Source organism: Aedes aegypti, chromosome 3 (assembly GCF_002204515.2).
Source record: "Aedes aegypti strain LVP_AGWG chromosome 3, AaegL5.0 Primary Assembly, whole genome shotgun sequence".
In the NCBI taxonomy this organism is placed as follows: Eukaryota; Metazoa; Arthropoda; class Insecta; order Diptera; family Culicidae; genus Aedes; species Aedes aegypti.
This window is the reverse complement of record NC_035109.1, coordinates 200,059,599-200,078,645: the sequence shown is the minus strand read 5'-3', so window position 1 is coordinate 200,078,645 and position 19,047 is coordinate 200,059,599. Positions and strand designations below refer to the sequence as shown.

General features: G+C 37.2%; 1 protein-coding gene across 2 annotated transcripts in view; it reads left to right on the top strand.

Moving 5' to 3' along the window:
* LOC110677735 (LIM/homeobox protein Lhx5) overlaps window positions 1-19,047 on the top strand; it is a 184,078-nt gene that overhangs the window by 18,348 nt on the left and 146,683 nt on the right. For both annotated transcript variants that reach the window (XM_021848953.1, XM_021848952.1), the window contains exons 2-3: window positions 4,532-4,727; window positions 14,903-15,123. In XM_021848953.1, the coding sequence (XP_021704645.1) occupies window positions 4,532-4,727; window positions 14,903-15,123 (417 nt within the window). The remainder of the gene's footprint in view (window positions 1-4,531; window positions 4,728-14,902; window positions 15,124-19,047) is intronic.

Here is a 19,047-nt window from a genome sequence, read left to right as displayed (position 1 = left end):
CGTCGTAATTGTGTGAGTACGCGCTCTGAATGAGTGCAGAGTAGTGTACAAACTGGAGCCGAAGGGCTCAGAATGTTGCATGTAGGTACTAACAAATTGACGGGTCGCCAATGGGCGAAAATAGGTACTAACAAATTACTAACGGGAGGAGCCGAAGGGCTCAGCATGAGGCACAACGTTGAACGGTTTTAAAACTGCTAACAGGAGCCGAAGGGCTCAGGAGCCAAAGGGCTCAGGAGCCGAAGGGCTCAGGAGCCGAAGGGCTCAGCATGTAGAATAACAAATTGAAGAGGTGCGCTCAGCACGTTAGCCTCCCCTCCGAAGTAATACCGGAAGGTGGTTCCGGAGGGTTATGGTACTAAACCTAGGAGAGTGTTTTTAGTGGGGAAAGCACTTTGTGGATCCCACACCGCGCCAAAAATTACACTGGCATGAGCATGAACATATACAGGCCAGTCTATGAAGATTTTTAAACTCCTAGTTGCATGAAAAAAAAAAAAAAAAAAAAAAAAAAACAAACCCATACATACATACATACATAAGTCCGCTAAGGTAGGTAAGATCAAGGTTGGTTGGTCAGTATGTTCACTGAACATACATGAGCAACCAGTGATCTGCTTTAGCTGCAGGGAACCTGGACACAAGTCCTGGGGCTGTAAAGGCCCTGATAGGACCAAGTTGTGCAGGCGTTGTGGTGAGGAAGGTCATAAGGCACTAGGCTGCAAGAACCCTCCCAAGTGCTTGATTTGTTCCGGCAAGTCCGTGAACAACAATCACCCAACGGGAGGCTCAAGGTGCCCGACCTTCAAACGAGCCATTAACGAAAAGTCACAGTGCAGGTAACGCAGCTGAACCTGAACCACTGTGACGCAGCTCAGCAACTGCTGTACCAGTCAGTTGCTGAGTGGGGGACGGACATCGCCATCATATCGGACCCATACCGAGTACCCGCCGGCAACGGCAACTGGGTCGTGGATGGATCCGGAAAAATGGCGGCGATATGGACAACGGGTAAATACCCTGTCCAGCAGTTGGTGTCTACTACCTACGAGGGCTTCGTGATCGCCAAGGAAAACGGGGTCCTCTTCTGTAGCTGCTATGCGCCTCCGAGTTGGTCGACCGAGCGGTTCACGCAGATGCTGGACTGTATGACGACCGCGCTGACAGGGCGAAGGCCAGTTGTAATAGCGGGTGACTTCAATGCCTGGGCCGTGGAATGGGGAAGCCGTAACACGAACCAGCGAGGTCAAATCCTGCTAGAGGCACTGGCCGTGCTAGATGTCGATCTGGCTAATGTTGGTACCAAAAGTACCTTCAGCCGAAACGGAGAGGAGTCGATTATCGACGTTACTTTTTGTAGTCCTGGCCTAACGAGTAGTTCGAACTGGAGGGTAGACGATGCCTACACTCACAGCGACCACCTGGCGGTTCGCTACAGTATCGACTACAACAACAGCAGGCAGCAGGAAGCGGCTAGGTCAAGGCCAAGCCCTCGTAGGTGGAAGACATCGTACTTCAATGATGAAGTACTTAGGGAGGCGCTCCGCCGTGAGCGTAACCTACTCGGCCTAAGCGGGGACGAACTGGTAGCGGTGCTTACGCGTGCATGCGATGCGACCATGCCTAGAAAAGTCCACCCTAGGAATGGGAGACCACCGACGTACTGGTGGACTCAAGCTATTGCGAACCTGCGCCGTGCCTGCCTACAGGCAGAGCCTGGTACTATTGCCAAAGGCGGGGAAACCACCCGGTGACCCGTCGGCGTATAGACCAATATGCTTGATTGACACGGTGGGGAAAGTGCTCGAGAAGATCATCCTCAACAGACTGTCGAGGTACACCGAGGGTGTAAATGGTCTCTCAGGCAACCAGTTCGGCTTCCGGAAAGGGAGGTCCACCGTAGACGCTATTCTGACGGTTAAGAAAACCGCTGAGATAGCACTCCAGCGTAAGAGGAGGGGTATTCGCTACTGCGCAGTAGTGACTCTGGATGTAAGGAACGCATTTAATAGTGCCAGTTGGGCGGCTATTGCTGATGCGCTCCTGCGTCTGGGGATACCCGAGTACCTGTACAAGATTCTCGGAAGTTACTTCCAGAATCGGGTATTAGTCTATGACACAGAGGTGGGTCGGAAGTGCTTTCACATAACCTCAGGAGTCCCGCAAGGTTCCATCCTGGGTCCGGTGTTATGGAATTTCATGTACGACGAGGTGTTGAGATTAAAATTCCCGGCGGGTGTGGTCATCGTTGGATTTGCCGACTATATTACGCTGGAGGTCTACGGTGAATCGATCGAAGAAGTGGAATTGACTGCAGCCCACTCGATCGCAATTGTGGAGGAGTGGATGAGCTCCAGGAAACTGGAATTGGCTCACCACAAAACTGAGGCGGTTGTTGTCAACAACCGAAAGTCGGTGCAGCAAGCGGTGATCAGTGTAGGCGACTGCACGATCACTTCGAAGCGCTCCGTCAAACACTTGGGGGTGACGATCGACGATAAGCTTACCTTCGGTAGCCACGTCGATTATGCCTGCAAGAGAGCCTCCACAGCTATTGTGGCACTGTCCCGGATGATGTCCAATAGCTCTGCGGTGTACGCCAGCAAGCGAAAGCTTCTGGCTAGTGTCGCCTCGTACTTACTGAGGTATGGTGGCCCGGCTTGGGGCACGGCTTTGAGTACCAATAGCTACCGTAGCAAGCTAGAGAGTACTTATAGGCTAATGTGCCTGAGGGTTGCGAGCGCGTACCGTACCGTGTCACACGATGCACTCTGTGTCATCACCGGTATGATGCCTATTGGTATTCTTATCATGGAAGATATAGAGTGCTTCGAAATGCGCGGCACAAGAGGCATACGCAGGACTGCCAGACTGACCTCCATGGTCAAATGGCAGCGTGCGTTGGACAGTTCCACCAAGGGAGTGTGGACTCACAGGTTGATTCCGAGGTTGGATATCTGGGTCAATAGGCGCCATGGGGAACTAACATTCCACCTAACACAGGTCCTTTCGGGCCATGGATGCTTTAGACAGTATCTACACCGTTTCGGTCATGCGGGTTCTTTTTTTTTTGCCACATGCGGTCGGGACACGACTCCGGACAATTTGGTCCAGAGGATGTGTGCAGACGAGTTTGGCTGGAATGCCGTTTCATCGGCTATCACCCACATTGTCTCGGAACTCCAAAGGAGGTGGCGTGTGGACTCGAGGAGTGACTAGTGCAGACGCTAATCAACAGGTGGTCCAAGGGTTCGCAGTCGGCTACGTAGGTCATACCGGTGCCCTTACAGCGATTAAGTGGCCGCGGGGAGAACATCCTGGTAGCGCTGCTGTCGTGGCGCCGGCCTACTGGGTGGATACGAGCCTCTGGTTGTTCGGGGCAGGTGGAGGCCCCTTCGTCAGCAATCCCAGCTGGTGCTAGCTGATAGGGCCTGAGCCTTCAGTAGGTCAAATTGCGAAGCCCGCAGTATCAGTTCTTGATACCTGCGGTGCAGCTGGGCGCGGGCTTAGTGGTCGACCCTGCCCGCTTTCAGCGGACAACGGGAGGTGAGGACCACCCGGGAAGCTGGCAATGCGCCAGCATGCTACCTTGGTGGACCCCCATAAGCGTGTCATCGATGTTCGTTGCTGCATGGCTACGCAGCTAACCTGGAGGATGCGATGTGCAATAGCCCCTCTCCGAAGCAATGCCTTCTTGGTGGTCCCGGAGAGACGAAGGGTTTGGCGGGAATGGAAATGGTTTAGTGGGTCGGGGGTGTAGTCCTGTTTACTGCTTGTACGTAGTAAATGGTCCCCAACCCCACACTCCCGGACCTCGGTCCGGAATCTGTTGAGCAGATTATCCCCCCATTGCTTAGAAGGAAAAAAAAAAACCCATACATACAGCCTGTATGTATGATACAGGCATATGCAAACAAACACATTTTTTTGCGATCAATTTTCGATTTTGTGTGGGGTGCCTAACCTACAAACCTATTTTTAAAGATAAGTAAACCATTTTGAAAGGTACTTTGTATTCATTTTCTTGTTCTTCGAAGCCCACATGAATTTTAAGTTTATCAATTCGAGATTTATGACCAAAAATACTCCTTCAAAATTTTAGGTTCAACAATTTAAATTTTTTTCGTTGATAAAATATTGAGATGCATGTAATTTTTATAATAATCGATTTCGGAACCTGTGCACAACTTGTGGTGCAAACCATTATTTTGAGACCCTTAAAACATGCAAATATTGTTCAGCAAAATTTTTTTGAAGCATTGTCCCGTACAAGCAAGTCTGAACTTCAAACAGTTCAAGTAAAAAACAAGATTATGCGAAAAATTAATATTTTTTCCATTCCGCCGGTTGTACGTCAAAGTATCAATAGGTACGCTTTATAAAATATATCTTGACGCAATGCTGTCCTTTCCAAAGACAGTAGCATGTTTCCATTATCGTTGTGATTGATAGTTGAGTTTTCTGCTTGTCAAGCTCTTTTATTAATCTTGTTTGTTTTCTTTCTTTCTTTTTTCGTGGTTGATAATTACAGGTCGAGGTGAGCCTCCATCCGGGGTCGGGGACCCATGCGCCGGATGTAACAAGCCAATCCTAGACAAATTTCTTCTGAATGTGCTGGAAAGAGGCTGGCATGCATCTTGCGTGCGGTGTTGTGATTGTCATCAGCCTCTTTCGGATAAATGCTTTAGCAGGGAGTCGAAGCTCTACTGCAGGAATGATTTTTTTAGGTAAGTAACCCACATTGGTTCAACATCGATTTAAACCGAAACGCCACTCAGAAGCTCGTTTGCCGAAAGCGAAGATTTACATACAATATATATTTATCCAGAAGTGGTGGCTGGGAAAAAATGGTCCTAAAGATTATAATTATCGGCATTCGAGATCACGCATTCATCTTCCTGTGCTGTAGTATAGAATGCCTCAAACCATAAAAGTGTGCTCGTATGTATAAGACTCCAAAACTCAATGCAAAGCCTTTGTTTGAACATGAGTTGGGAAGATAAAAATGGTGAGATTGATCCTATGCGGTAATTTATTCTCTGCGCTTGCCCTTCTTTCATTCAAAAATCGGATACAAATATGACGAAGAGAAAAATCACTCCAGACGAAAAGGGTGTGTTCGCAATGTTGAATGATATTCCTTAAGATGAGTAGATTTCCCATACGAGGGCTTAATTTGTGCATCGTCTAAACGGTCGATTTTTTTAATATTTTTGAAAACATTTGTGGGTTGGTACCTGCTTAATAGCGAAAAATGAAATTTATATGAGATAATCAATATTTTTCCGAAACCAGTTTTTGGTAGCATAGTGCGATTATGAATGGAGAACGTCTTTCAGAACAGAACATTTTTCGGCAGTGTGAGAATCAGAATGACGAATGAGTATGTTGGCTCGAGGAAACTTTTTATTTTCAAACCTTTATAGGCTACCTGAAATGATGGCCCTTTACGGATACCTGGGGTCTCTTCAGGCAAAACGTTCCAAAAGGCAAGATCCGACTATGGAAGAACGAACTATTTCGAAATATTTAAGAAAGGTGGTGAATGCTCATTCATTGTCTAAGGTACCGTAAATATTGAATATTGTAAACCACGAAAGATACAGTGGCCCAATTTCATATTCGTACAGGATACTGTTTTCACATCAAGTTAGTAAAAAACTATAAAATGATGTATTGAGTTTAAAATACTTTATCCACATTGAAAATAATAGGTGTCATCTATTATTTGCCAATCACATAATGTTTCCAGTTACATTGATCTTTGGATTAATGGAAAAGTATTTAATTTATGTCACAAATTCACCCAATTCCATATTCGTGCACCTACCAAAATTCAAACGTAAAACATTTAAAACTAAATTTAAAAGCTCTATTTGATTGCTGAAGTGCTTTATTATAATGTTCAGATGTAGTGAAGTACGTTTATACAATTTTTAGCGGACATATATGAAATTTAGGTAAAATTATGAGAAATGCCAGTTTTCCAATGATTTTTGCTAAAAAATCCAATAATTCGAACTATAACATTCATTTTGGTCATTGGCTCCAATCTATTAATTATATTCGTGAACTCTAATAGAAATTTAGTTGAAATATGTACAGTTTACAGAAATTATAAACAGTTTTTATCACTTTTGAGTTCAGAAAATTGTAGTGCCATAACTTCAAAACTCTTCTAAAAAGATATTTGTAATCAATGTGAAACAAATTTTCATTTTATACAACAGGTAAAGGTTTATTTTGAACGTGTATGTAAAAAGAATTCGAACTACGAACATCGTTTTACAATGAAGTACCCTGAACTAAGCTGTACATACCTCCACTTAATTGATGTTATCACAATATTCAATTATCTTCGAATTAATACTCAAATAAATTATATTCAGAATAGCACCCTATTTTGCAATTTATTGATTTCATAAGAAAAATACAAAATAACTTGAATGAGCAGAGAGCATTGATATACTTTTTTCTAGAATATATCCTGTTGTTTTCACCTTAAAAAAAACGTTTGTTTTGCGGTTACGGCAATAATATTTATTCTATAAATCTCTATAAAAAATGTACTCTACTCATCTGAACAACACAACAAAGAACTTAAGCAATCATCTAGTCCATTAAAAATTAGTTTTGAATGTTGTATATTTCTATTTTGTTAGGAGGTCAATTATAGACACAAACCCAATACTTTTCCATTATTCCAAAGATTCAAGCAAATGAATACAGTTTGTCATTGCCAAACAATAGATGACACCTATGACCTTCGTTATTGATAAAGTATATCGAAGTCCATGCACCATTTAATAGTTTGATACCAAACTTGATATGAAAACAGTGCCCCGTACGAAAATGAAATTGAGTCACTGTTACATACAGTTTTCTTTATCTAATTCTTCTTCTTCTTGGCATTAACGTCCTCACTGGAACAGAGCCTGCTTCTCAGCTTAGTGTTCTTATGAACACTTCCACAGTTATTAACTAAGAGCTTTCTTTGCCAAACTTGCCATTTTCGCATTCGTATATCGTGTGGCAGGTACGATTACACTGCGGAACACATTTTTGTCTCAAGAACTAAAATACCGCTATTTACTAAATTAAGGGTTGCTGAGTCCATTGCCGTTTCCAGAAATATCATGGCACGTCTAGTTTTTGAGATATTGACGGTTGAAAATGCTAAATTTGACTGTTTCAGCCAACTTGCATGCAAGTTTTGCAACTTGTACGGCAATTCGTTTGCTCAATTTGTCACAGAATTCAAACTTTATGCATAGAACAATAATTATCAACGAAGTTCATAATATTTTCGATGGTAAAATGTTATTTTTTGGTGGTTCAGAAAAGTATTGTATTATGCCATATATGAGAAACGAAGAATTTTATATGAAGACTGCAAACATGTTGAAAAAAATAGATTTAACCTAAATTTTATCGTAAAATTTCAACTGATTTGTATCTAAATTGAAAGTTCAAGTCCTATTTAGCATGTTTGGTAGATTATATCACAAAAAAGTTTGATAAATCATACTTTAAATTTCATAAAAACATCAATAAAACCAGTGTTTTATACAACTTTGGCGACCTGTAGCTAAAAATTGTGACGTGCTGGAACATTTCTGAGAACGGCATCAGATTCAGCGACCCAAAATCTACTAGAGACACATAATTTGATCCTTGAGACACGCGAAAGTGTCATTTTTGTTACGCTGTGTTATACTCTATGCCCAGGGAAGTCAAGGAAATTCCCATTACGAAAAGATCCTGGACCGACCGGGAATCGAACCCAGACACCTTCAGCATGTCTTTGCTTTGTAGCCGCGGACTCTAACCACTTGGCTATGGAGCGCCCCTAAATTTACTTTATATGATCAATAAAAATCGATCAAACGTGTAATTAATGGATTATCTGCTTTGCTCTTGTCCGCAGTTGATCGGCAGAAGTTTTCTCGTTTAATTTTGTATGGGGAGAGGAATCTAACTTCAAACATTTCGTAAATGAAAGCTTTAATCGAAAAAACATTTGGTAGGCGTGATAGCCACCATCACTACGCATAACCGGTACACATTTTTTTTAAATAGTTCCCAATATTGAGAAATAATTCATTAGATGCATTTCGCCATACAAATATTTACCGCGTTACCTTCTAGCGATTTTTCGTGCATATACACTAGCGTATGTGCGTTACTATGTGGCGATCACAGGTCATGCATTTAACCCATTGATTGAGGACCAAACATATTAAAATAATGGGTTACATGCTTGACCTGATTCGCTACTCACCACATAGTAACGCATATGCGCTAGTGTCCATGCACGAAAAATCACTAAAAGGTAACGCGAAAAATATTTGTATGGCGAAACACATCTAACGAATTATTTCTCAATATTGGGAACAATTTTCTAAAAAGAAAAAATTTGGTGCCGGTTGTGCGCAATGATGATGGCTATCACGCCTACCAAATATTTTTTCGATTTATGCTTTCATTTCTGAAAAATTGGAAGTTAGATGCCTTTCCCCAGACAAAATGGAACGAGAAAACTTCTGCTGATCAAATGTGGACAAGAGCAAAGTAGGTAATCCATTCTAAACATGAATGTCTAATTTTGTTTCTTTTTTTCATGTGTACACGGAGACGGAATTCAACTCAATTTTGGGTTGTTTCAACGCAATTCCGTAGTTGAGCCCAATAACTCAATTTTGGCTAAATTTCCAAGGTCCCCACTAGGTAATTTGGCTTTGATTCCATTAGAAAAATATACTCAATTTTGGGTTGATTTAACGCAAAATTGAGTTCTTTCGACCCAAACATGAGAAAAGTTGCATTTACCCAAATTTGGCTTATTGGGCCAAAGTACCCCCATTGGGTAGATGCAGCTCTCTCTATTTTTGACAACATTCGTGTGGGAGAAAGAGAAAACCGAGAGATTTTGGGTTGAAACTATAATCGATATACTTAATTTTGGGTAAAGTAAACTCAAAAATTAAGTAAAAATATTTCTCCGTGTATGTTAGCAATTGAGATTGAAATGGCTGTTGCAAGTTACTCCACAAGAGTAATCAAGAACATTTCAGTGTTTAAGGCTTTTTTGTTACTGACAAGAAAAGGAATCGCAAATTTCATTCAACCAAAGCTTGAGAATAATGCATTTACCCAAATTTGGTTTATTGGGCCAAACTACACCCATTATGTACAATGACTCAATTTCATTTTCGTACGGGGCACTGTTTTCATATCAAGTTGGTATAAAACATAAAACTATTAAATGATCCATGGACTTCGATATACTTTATCAATGATGAAGATCATAGGTGTCATCTATTGTTCGGCATTCATAAACTGTATTAATTTGCTTAAATCTTTGGAATAAAGGAAGTGTATTGAATTTGTGTCTAAAATTGACCCAATTCCATATTCGTACACCTAACAAAAACAAGCTTACAACATTAAAAACTAATTTTTAATGGGCTAGATGATTGCGTAAGTTATTCATCGTGCTGTTCAGATGTAGTAGAGTACATTTGGATAATTTATAACTTAAGTGAATTTAAGAAAAATACCACTTTTTCAATGTTTATTTTGCAAAAATATTCGGTAAGCCCAACAATAGCGTACATTTTTTCAACATCACTTCCTGAAGAATAATTACTGCGAATACTGCACAAGTTTCAAAAACTTAGAATCAGTTTTAGAGTAGCTACGAGTTGATATCGACAACTAATATTTCAGGATCTTAGGTAACATAACATTTATAACAAATACAAAACTAAAAATTTTAGTCAATTTCTTTCAGTTTGGCTCCTGAATGAATATACATAATCCATAGTTAATGTTCCTATAAAAATATTGCGTAATTATTATTATTATTTTACATTTTAATACTAAACAAGATTGAAGAGAATTATAGAATAAATAGATATAGAATAAATAGATAAATAAATAGAAAGAAAAATCCATGTAAATTTCAGCGTAAAATCATGCACATAAAGGGAATGCCAGATTTGTCACACATTCACATGACAAATCGTGTAAAATTACATCAACATCATGTAAATTTATGCGAATCATCGTGTAATCGGTAAGAGCCCATACTAGATTACACGATGTATAGCGGAAACTTACATGATGTTATTGTAATTTTACACGATGTGACATGTAAATTTGATACATATCTGGAATTCCCTCCATGTGCATGATTTTACGCTGAAATTTACATGGATTTTTCTCTCTGTGCGCAATACATACGTGTTTTGAAATGATGAAAACAACAGGATATATTCTAGTGAAAAGTATATCAATGCTCTCTGCTCTTTTCAGTTATTTTTATTTTTTTTTTCATAAAATCAATAAACTGCAAAATAGGCTCCTATTTTGAGTATAATTTGAATACGAATTCAACGATAATTGAATATTAAGATAACATCAATTATGTGGAGGTATGTACAGTGTAGTGTAGGGTACTTTGTTGTAAAACGAAGTTCGTAGTTTAAATCCTTTCTATAGACAAGTTCAAAATTAACCTTTACCAATTGTTTAGAATGAAAATTTGGTTCAAATTGATTAAAAAATCATTTAAAAACAGTTTTGAAGTTACGATACAACAATTTTCTGAACCCAAAATGGTTAAAATTTATTTATGATTTCTGTAAACTGAACTCATTTCAACCAAAATTCCTTCAGAGCTCACGAATATAATGAATAGATTGGATCCAATGACAAAAATGAACGTTCGTGTTCGAATTATTGGATTTTGTAGCAAAAATCATTGGAAAACTGGCATTTCTCATAAGTTTCCCTAAGCCAATAAATTGTCCAAATGTACTTTACTACATCTGTACATCATAATAAAGCACTTCAGCAATCGAATAGAGCATTAAAATTCAGTTTTGAATGTTGTATGGTTAATTTTTGATATGTGTACGAATATGAAATTTGATGAATTTTTGACATACATTTAATACTTTTCCATTATTCCAAAGATGAATGTAAATGGAAACATTCTGTGATTGCCAAATAATAGATGACACCTATTAATATTATACCTAACCTTCAATATGGATAAAGTATTTTTTACTCAATACATCATTTAATAGTTTTTCACTAACTTGATGTGAAAACAGTGTCCTGTACGAATATGAAATTGGGCCACTGTAGGTGCAGCTCTCTCTATTTTTGACAACATTGGTGGGGAAGGGAGAGAATACCGAGAGATTTTGGGTTGAGATAATAATCGATATACCGTCGGACGGGACTTTTGATTCCGGGGGCTACTTTGGACACTCAACTTTTGTATTTATTTGCAGCGTAAATATTAATCTAACCAATTTTGTGTCTTTAGCACTTTTACTAACCAATGTATGCTCTACCACTATTCATGAAACAAGAACAAGAAAACATTTCAAAAATAGAAACAAGAAAAAATTTCAAAAAAAGTCCGAATAAATATTCACAAGCTATAAAACGTTGACTATGCAAACATTGTTTGAATTTTTCCCATATCGTGGAAAGTTATTGGGAGCATCACAAAACTATCGAATGTTCATGTTACATAAAAGAATGTGATAGTATTTTGCTTAAAATAGTTATTTTATTAAAATGTTTGATTCAAGTTCTTAATTTTTCGATCTTTATTTTATTATAATGTTTTATGTATATTTTACAACATAAAAAAATTAAATAAATATTTGGAAAAGTGAATCGATATAAAACACACATATTTCAATACGTACCAATGACAAGCCCACAACATAATCTCTAAAAAAATATGTTCCGTCATATATTACATAAATTTGCAGTACAACACAATTGCATCCTCCAATTATTCAAATAAACTACTCTTAGGCCAGCTCTAAACTGCTCAGAAGCTAAAATCATGGTACAAAAGCAAACTTTTGCTTCTATACGATCTTGAAAAATTTTACTTCGTTCAACAGTAAGAATAGAAAAGACAGTTTTTGTACATAACTCATTAATCATCGCAGTACCTAGTGGATACATCATTCGTTTATGTCAACTTAAAAATCAAGCATTCGTTACTAATAGTTCCATTTAAGAGGAAGTTTTCTCCTGCAGTAAACCAACCAAAAGTCGAATGCTCGCTAAAATCTTCTGTTTTGTGTATAGCTAAGATCAGTGTAATAAATAAATATAATTTAACCCAGTGCTACAAAAAACGTAAATTCGGCTGCATGTCGATATGTTTCAAGTTTCACCTTTGTTGCAAGTTATCCCATTGGAGGTACTAACCATCCAAAATGTATAATATCGTTAAAAAACACGAACGAACTGAGTAACAACATCTGTTACAATTCTGTTGTTACCTGAAATGCATTCAATCATACCCGACCAACGAACTACAACAGTGATATAAATTTGGCTAATTAATGGATTAAATAACAAAAAATATTACAACATATCCTTTACATTAACTCTTCTTCTACCAAGGGGGTGAAAACTTACGCCAACTACCAAGGGTCCAAAAAAGTTTGAAGTGAAACTTTTAACATGCATATCTCTGTCGTTTTCAAAGCGATTTTCAAAATTTTTTTCAGCAATGGAACCGGACACTATTCAAGATTGAAGTTCATTTTTGGGGTTTGAAATAAATGCGTCTACCCAAAAATATTAAGCAAAAGGCACTCCTAGTTTTATTTTTTCACAAATTCAACAATAAAACAAAATTCAAAGCGATGACATGTAGTTTTATCGACATTAATTTGATTGTTTGAGTGTAGTGAACATGATTTTTTTGATTACACTTAAAATTTCTTTTACTTAAAATTTTACGAAAAACCTAATTGTTTTGACCCGTTTGCTTGTAACTCAAAATTCATAGCGATGACATATAGTTTTTTCAACATGAAATTGATTGTGAAAGTGAACATGTTTGAGTAAAAACATGAATTTCCAATAACACTCAAAGTTTATTTAACCCAGAAAACCACACAAGAAACGTAATTCCTGACTTTTTTTGTCTGTAAATCAAAACGGAAGCCTATGTTCACTATTTACATGTCGTTTTTTCGGCATGAATTTACTTATAGAAGTTAAGTGAACATATTTGAGCAGAAATTGAAATTTTTGATTACACTCAACATTTCATTAATCAAAAAATAATACGAAAACCCCTATTTTTTACACATTTGCTCAAAACTCAATGCGATGACATTTTGATTTACAAACAAATACCTTCAATGAATTTCAATGGAATTTTGAGTTGCAGGCAAACGGGTCCAAAAAATAGGGTTTTTCGTAATATTTTGAGTGAAACAAATTTTGAGTCTAATGAACAATTTCAATTTTTGCTCATGAACTAATCTACGATGACGTTACGCTGCAACTTCCAGCGTTTTTCAAAAAACTAGGAAGTGATTTTTGCTGAATAACTTTGGGTAGACGCATCTATTTCAAAAAACCCAAAAATGTATATCAATCTTGAATAGTGTCCGGTTCCATTGCTGAAAAAGTTCAAAAAATCGCTTCGAAAACTACAAAGCTATGCATGGTCAAAGTTTCACTTCCAACTCTCTGAGGGGGTTTGGGTGAATAGGTGTAAAACAAGATTGTAATAATAGTGCTATAATTTGAACAAAATTACAATTGCTTGTGTTTCTGTAGCAGGGTGATGCATTAATAAATTTAAACAAGTTTCTCCTAACTGAAATATAATAAAAATTGGAAAAATAAACACTTATGCAAAATATTGTACGCATCAATAATTCCTTGTAAAATTGTTTAAATTACTGGAATTGAAAGATAAAAGATAGGGGGTACGTGTATGGCACAGCACTTAGATGTACCTAGTTCAATGTCAACTTAACAATTGCTTTAATATATGTTTTCCCATTAGAGAAAAGTCGATGATCATGTATCGTTTTAACAATTTTCACAATAATTGTTTTTTTTTTCTTCTTTCTGGCACTACGTACAAACTGGGACAAAATTTGCTTCTCAGCTTATGATGAGCACTTTTACAGTTATCTGAGAGCTTACTTACTCAAATGACCTTTTTTGCATGTGTATATCGTGTGGTAGGTTATAAGTTACTCTATGCCCAGGGAAGTAGAGAACATTAAGGAAAGATCCTCGGCCGGCAGGAATTAAACTTAAGACCTTCAGTTAGATCTTGCTGAATAACTGCACGTTTACCGGCAATCTGGGCCTCACCATTAAATTGAATCAAATAAAAACAGCTTTTGAGGATACAATAAATTTTGTTCAATTATGTTATGGATATCCCCATCAAACATATACTGCCGTGAATCGCAAGTCAGTCCCATCTGTAAAAAGTAGGCATTGAGAAAATGGGCTGTGAAGTTTCCAAACTCATTTTCTATACGAATATTTAAAAAATTCCAGAGGATTGGAATATGTTCAAATCTTAATGAAATTTTGACAATTTGCTCTTCGCTATGATATCTTTCTGAGATAAATATAAAGATGATCAAAACAGGTTCATTTTTGTGTTACACGGTTCGGAAATCTGTAGTGGGACTGATATGCGGTTACTTTTCATTATGGGACAATTTGACTTGCTATTTTTTCCTTCTTTTTCCGAACAAATCTTATTATCTCATTTAGGCAGCTGAAAGAGCATTGGAAGATATGTTTAAAACTGAACTCAACTCAATTTTGACGAAAATGCAGATGGGACTGACTTGCGATTCACGGCAGTATAGTGCTTCTAACTGTTGGTTTTGACAAAATTTCATATAGTTTACATACAATTTTGTTGTAATCCACTAAACGGATAATAATGAAAACTGTTATTACGCTCAGTCGAGAAAATGGAAGAAATTCTAAGTAATTCTCCTGATTGTTCCATATACTATAAGCTAAACAACTGTCGTTAAATTAAAATCAGCATCAACTTTTAATCCTGCTTCTCATTTTTTCATTGCAGACGTTACGGTACAAAGTGCAGTGGTTGTGGACAAGGCATCGCGCCTTCGGATCTAGTGCGAAAACCGCGAGATAAAGTGTTTCATTTAAACTGTTTTACGTGTTGTATTTGTAGAAAACAGCTGAGTACCGGAGAACAGCTGTATGTATTAGACGACAATAAATTTATCTGTAAAGATGATTATCTGCTCGGGAAAGGGCCACATTCATCATCCATGACAGGTAAGATGAAAGCATATTTAATAATGTATGGAATCAAGATGAGTGGTTCAAAATATGTATCAAATTACTTTTTCATGCTGCTCATACTCAGAAATTGTGTAATTATGTAATGTTTATTTTTTCTAGTAATAAATTAGCACTTTAGTGGTTGATTGTTGTATTTTGTACGATGAACTTCGCTATCCATACACTGGAGCAGCGTGGCGTTTTGACGATTTTAAAAGGGTGCACGACGTTAGGCATAAATACGTTAGGCATAAGGACGTTAGGCATAAGTACGATAGGCATAAATACGATAGGCATAATGGACGTTTGGCATAATGGATGTTTGGCATAATGGACCTTAGGCATAATGGACGATAGGCATAATTTCCAAAATCAAAATTGAAATTGTTTGTGTGAAAAGTGAGCTGACTTTTTTGGTAATTGTGTAGGGCTTCAAAGATCAAAAATGTGTCCTTTGAAATGTGATTGCCCTGCAGTCGTCCCATACTTGTGAATCCTTTGAGGTCAATTTCTAGAACAAAACTTGAGCATGAAAATGCTATAAATTGCCTCTAAATTATTAGCTATGTGGTAACTTCTATGACACCAGGATCCTTGGCGATGAAGTATAATCGTGCTCATGTATCGTGCATAAATGAGAATGCAAAATGGCCGCTTTGACAAAGCAAACATTTGGGTAATAACTGTGGAAGTGCTCCTAGAACACTAAGCTAAGAACTTGGATTGGGTCGTAATGCCAAGAATAAGAACGACGCTGTAATTGCTACTCATCTTTTGAGTTTGGTTGTACACATATTATTGGCAAATTTTTCATCAGAGATTATCCCTTCTTTAAATTGAAGGCTGTTCTTTATAGGTATACTGACGGCAAAATTATTGGAGTTTGTGCTGCTAATGTTTTATTTAGCAATTTTTTCTTCTTCCGAGACATACTTATTCAGTAATTAATGTCATTATTGCTTTTAATACTTCCATCATACATTTTCCCTTCTTTGAATCATAGGCTATTCTTTATACTTATTCGGTCAATTTAATGACTGGAAGAATGGGACCTGCTTCCAATAAAATGCAGTTTTGTGGATTATTGGTGTTCTATTAGTTATTGGAATTGTAGATGTAAATATTTACATTAAAAAAATACACGCCAGGCTGCTGAATGCTGAATACTATGCTATGTTAAATTGAAGCTTGACTGTTATATATACTTTGAAACCAAATTTTACTTTTCAATCTCGATGAATTTCAAATATTTTCAAGGTGCTTTCAGCAATGCTTACATATGTGACTGATACAAATTGTTGAAAAATCATTGTAAATTGTTGGCAGAAGAGGCAGAAAAACTGTTTTCACTACATTAAATTGAGAAGACTCGGAGTAGGAACGTAACGCTTTTCTTGGCGTCACACTACCAGCATATTATTGTCATATAATGTCACCTATAATAACCAGGATTTTTGGCATGACACTATATTGTTGTCTTCAAGTTAAACATTCGCATTATTAGTACTAATGATTATATGCAAGATTTCCCTTTTTTAGAATTAACGTAATTATGTAAGAGATATATAACGGCCTTCCTTAGCCGAGTGGTTAGAGTCCGCGGCTACAACGCAAAGCCATGCTGAAGGTAGACAGGGTAGGGTTCGAAACCCGGTCGGTCCAGGATCTTTTCCTAATGGAAATTTCCTTGGCTTCCCTGGACATAGAGTATCATCGTACCTGCCACACGAGATACGAATGCGAAAAATGGCAACTTCGCCAAAGAAAGCTCTCAGTTTATAACTAGGAGTGTCATATACTCACCGAATGAAACATCTCTAGAAATAAATAACACTTGCCCATCGCAAATATAAATTGATACTTACAAACATTTTTTGAGCTGGATCTTAGAATAATAACAATGTCCAAGACAACAATCTTCTTCCACATCTTGCGATAATGGATTCATTGTTAAATTTTAGAACACCAAAAATAGTAATTTATAACCAATCAATTAACCCACCCCATCGTAACGCTTCTTGTATGCATTTTTCACTATTTTATGAGCTGTTTCATGTTAACCCTCTAATACCCAAATTTTTATTTTCGATCTAAATATCATTTTAAGTTATCTAAAATCATTCGAAACATGTTTTGGGCAATGATTTATTTTTATTCGCAAATCTATGAATTTTGGTTTTTGATTTTTATAATTTTTATTTTTGAACATCCCTATCCTTTTTCATTTTTTCTTGAAGTCTCTTCTAGTTATTGATTTTTGTCAATAATAAAAATTCAAGTTTATACGGTACTTTTAAAAATATTAAATTTTAAATATTTTCCTGGAAATATTTTTATTTTCCGTGTAAATAACGGACAAACAGGTTTGAAATTATTTTAATACCACCAAGCGGTTCTTCTGTGATAGGTTGATAGTAGAAAAATATAAAAGGTATAATTTTCATATTATACGTTAAATGAACCCCATGCATTTGTAAGTTATATAAGAATACCATTTTTCAAACAATTTTCAAAAATACAAAAGAGTTTAAAAAGTCATAAAAAACTTTTCTCATATGCGGGCTATGAGTCAAAGTTTAAGACAAAAATAAAATCATTTTGATTTCTGAGCTAAGAAAAAATACACAAAATTCCAAAGTGTACCCCGTCTAAAGGCGGGGTTGGGTATTAGAGGGTTAAGGACACACATCCACCCTCATCAACGTAATGGAATTTGTAAATGAACCCGAACAAGTTTCAACATGAGAAGAGTTTTAAATGGCACACACGCAAGTTTTTTTATGCCAAACGTCCGTTATGCCTAACGTATTTTATGCCTAACATCCATTATGCCTAATGTCTTTATGCCTAACGTCCATTATGCCTAACATACTTATGCCTAACGTCCTTATGCCTAACGTCTTTATGCCTAATGGGGTATACTCATTTTAAAATGCGTGAAAACTAGAAGGTTAAATTTTCCTTCGTTACATTACATTCCATGTTTCACTCTTTCAATTTATGCATTCTAACCCCAAGAAACTACTAATTTGAAAATTTGAACAGAATCCATTAGGAATTAGGAGAGGGGGGGGGGGGGGGGTAGGGGCTTGCTGCTCAATGAGCTTGAAGTTTGTATGATTTTTCCATGTATTATATTTTTGGCCATAGGTGGCGCTGTAGTCCATAAATTTCATTCGTTAGTCATTTGAAGACTTCCCAATCAATAATAATAAGACTGCAATGAACAGAAAGTTTGTAATAGCTATTTTTAAAGAATTGGCTTTTTTACGCCGGGAAACCAGCAATTTAGTTTCCACATACCTTTTTTGTTTTGAAACGAACAGAATCTTCGAACCAAAAACGATAAAATTCTTCAACTGCAGTGCCACCTATGGCCGAAAATGTTATGGGAAGAGTCGTTCACAAACACTTGATCGATTTTTCCCATCAAAACTTCAGGCTCGTTGAGTCTCCCTTAGACTTGATCGATTTTGCTTAAACTTTCGGAGTAGCTTCTGGAGTAACAAAAACTCAAGATTTTTAGGGTTTGGTTTTTTTATATAAAAAATAGAGAATAGCACCTTTGTTTTAATTTACTTGAGATACTATAACATACGTCATGCCTGTTGGTCTGTCCTTTTATCTGCATACTTGCATAAGACAACTTAGTTGCTGGAGGGTGGTAGATAAGAGGAGAAGTAGTATCCAGAAACAAGGAATTAGAAAAGAAAAGAGAGAATAAGAAAATATAGAAGAATACCAAAAACAAGAAGAAGAACATAGCGAAGAAGAGCATTCATGATAAAAACAGTGTCTTTAGGCGCCATGGCGTTCACATATCTAATCGTAAATACAGAAAAGTCCGTATTTGCGACAAAAGTCAAGTTGATTCAATTGTGTAATGGTTATGCAATTTTTGATAAAATAAGTGTTAGT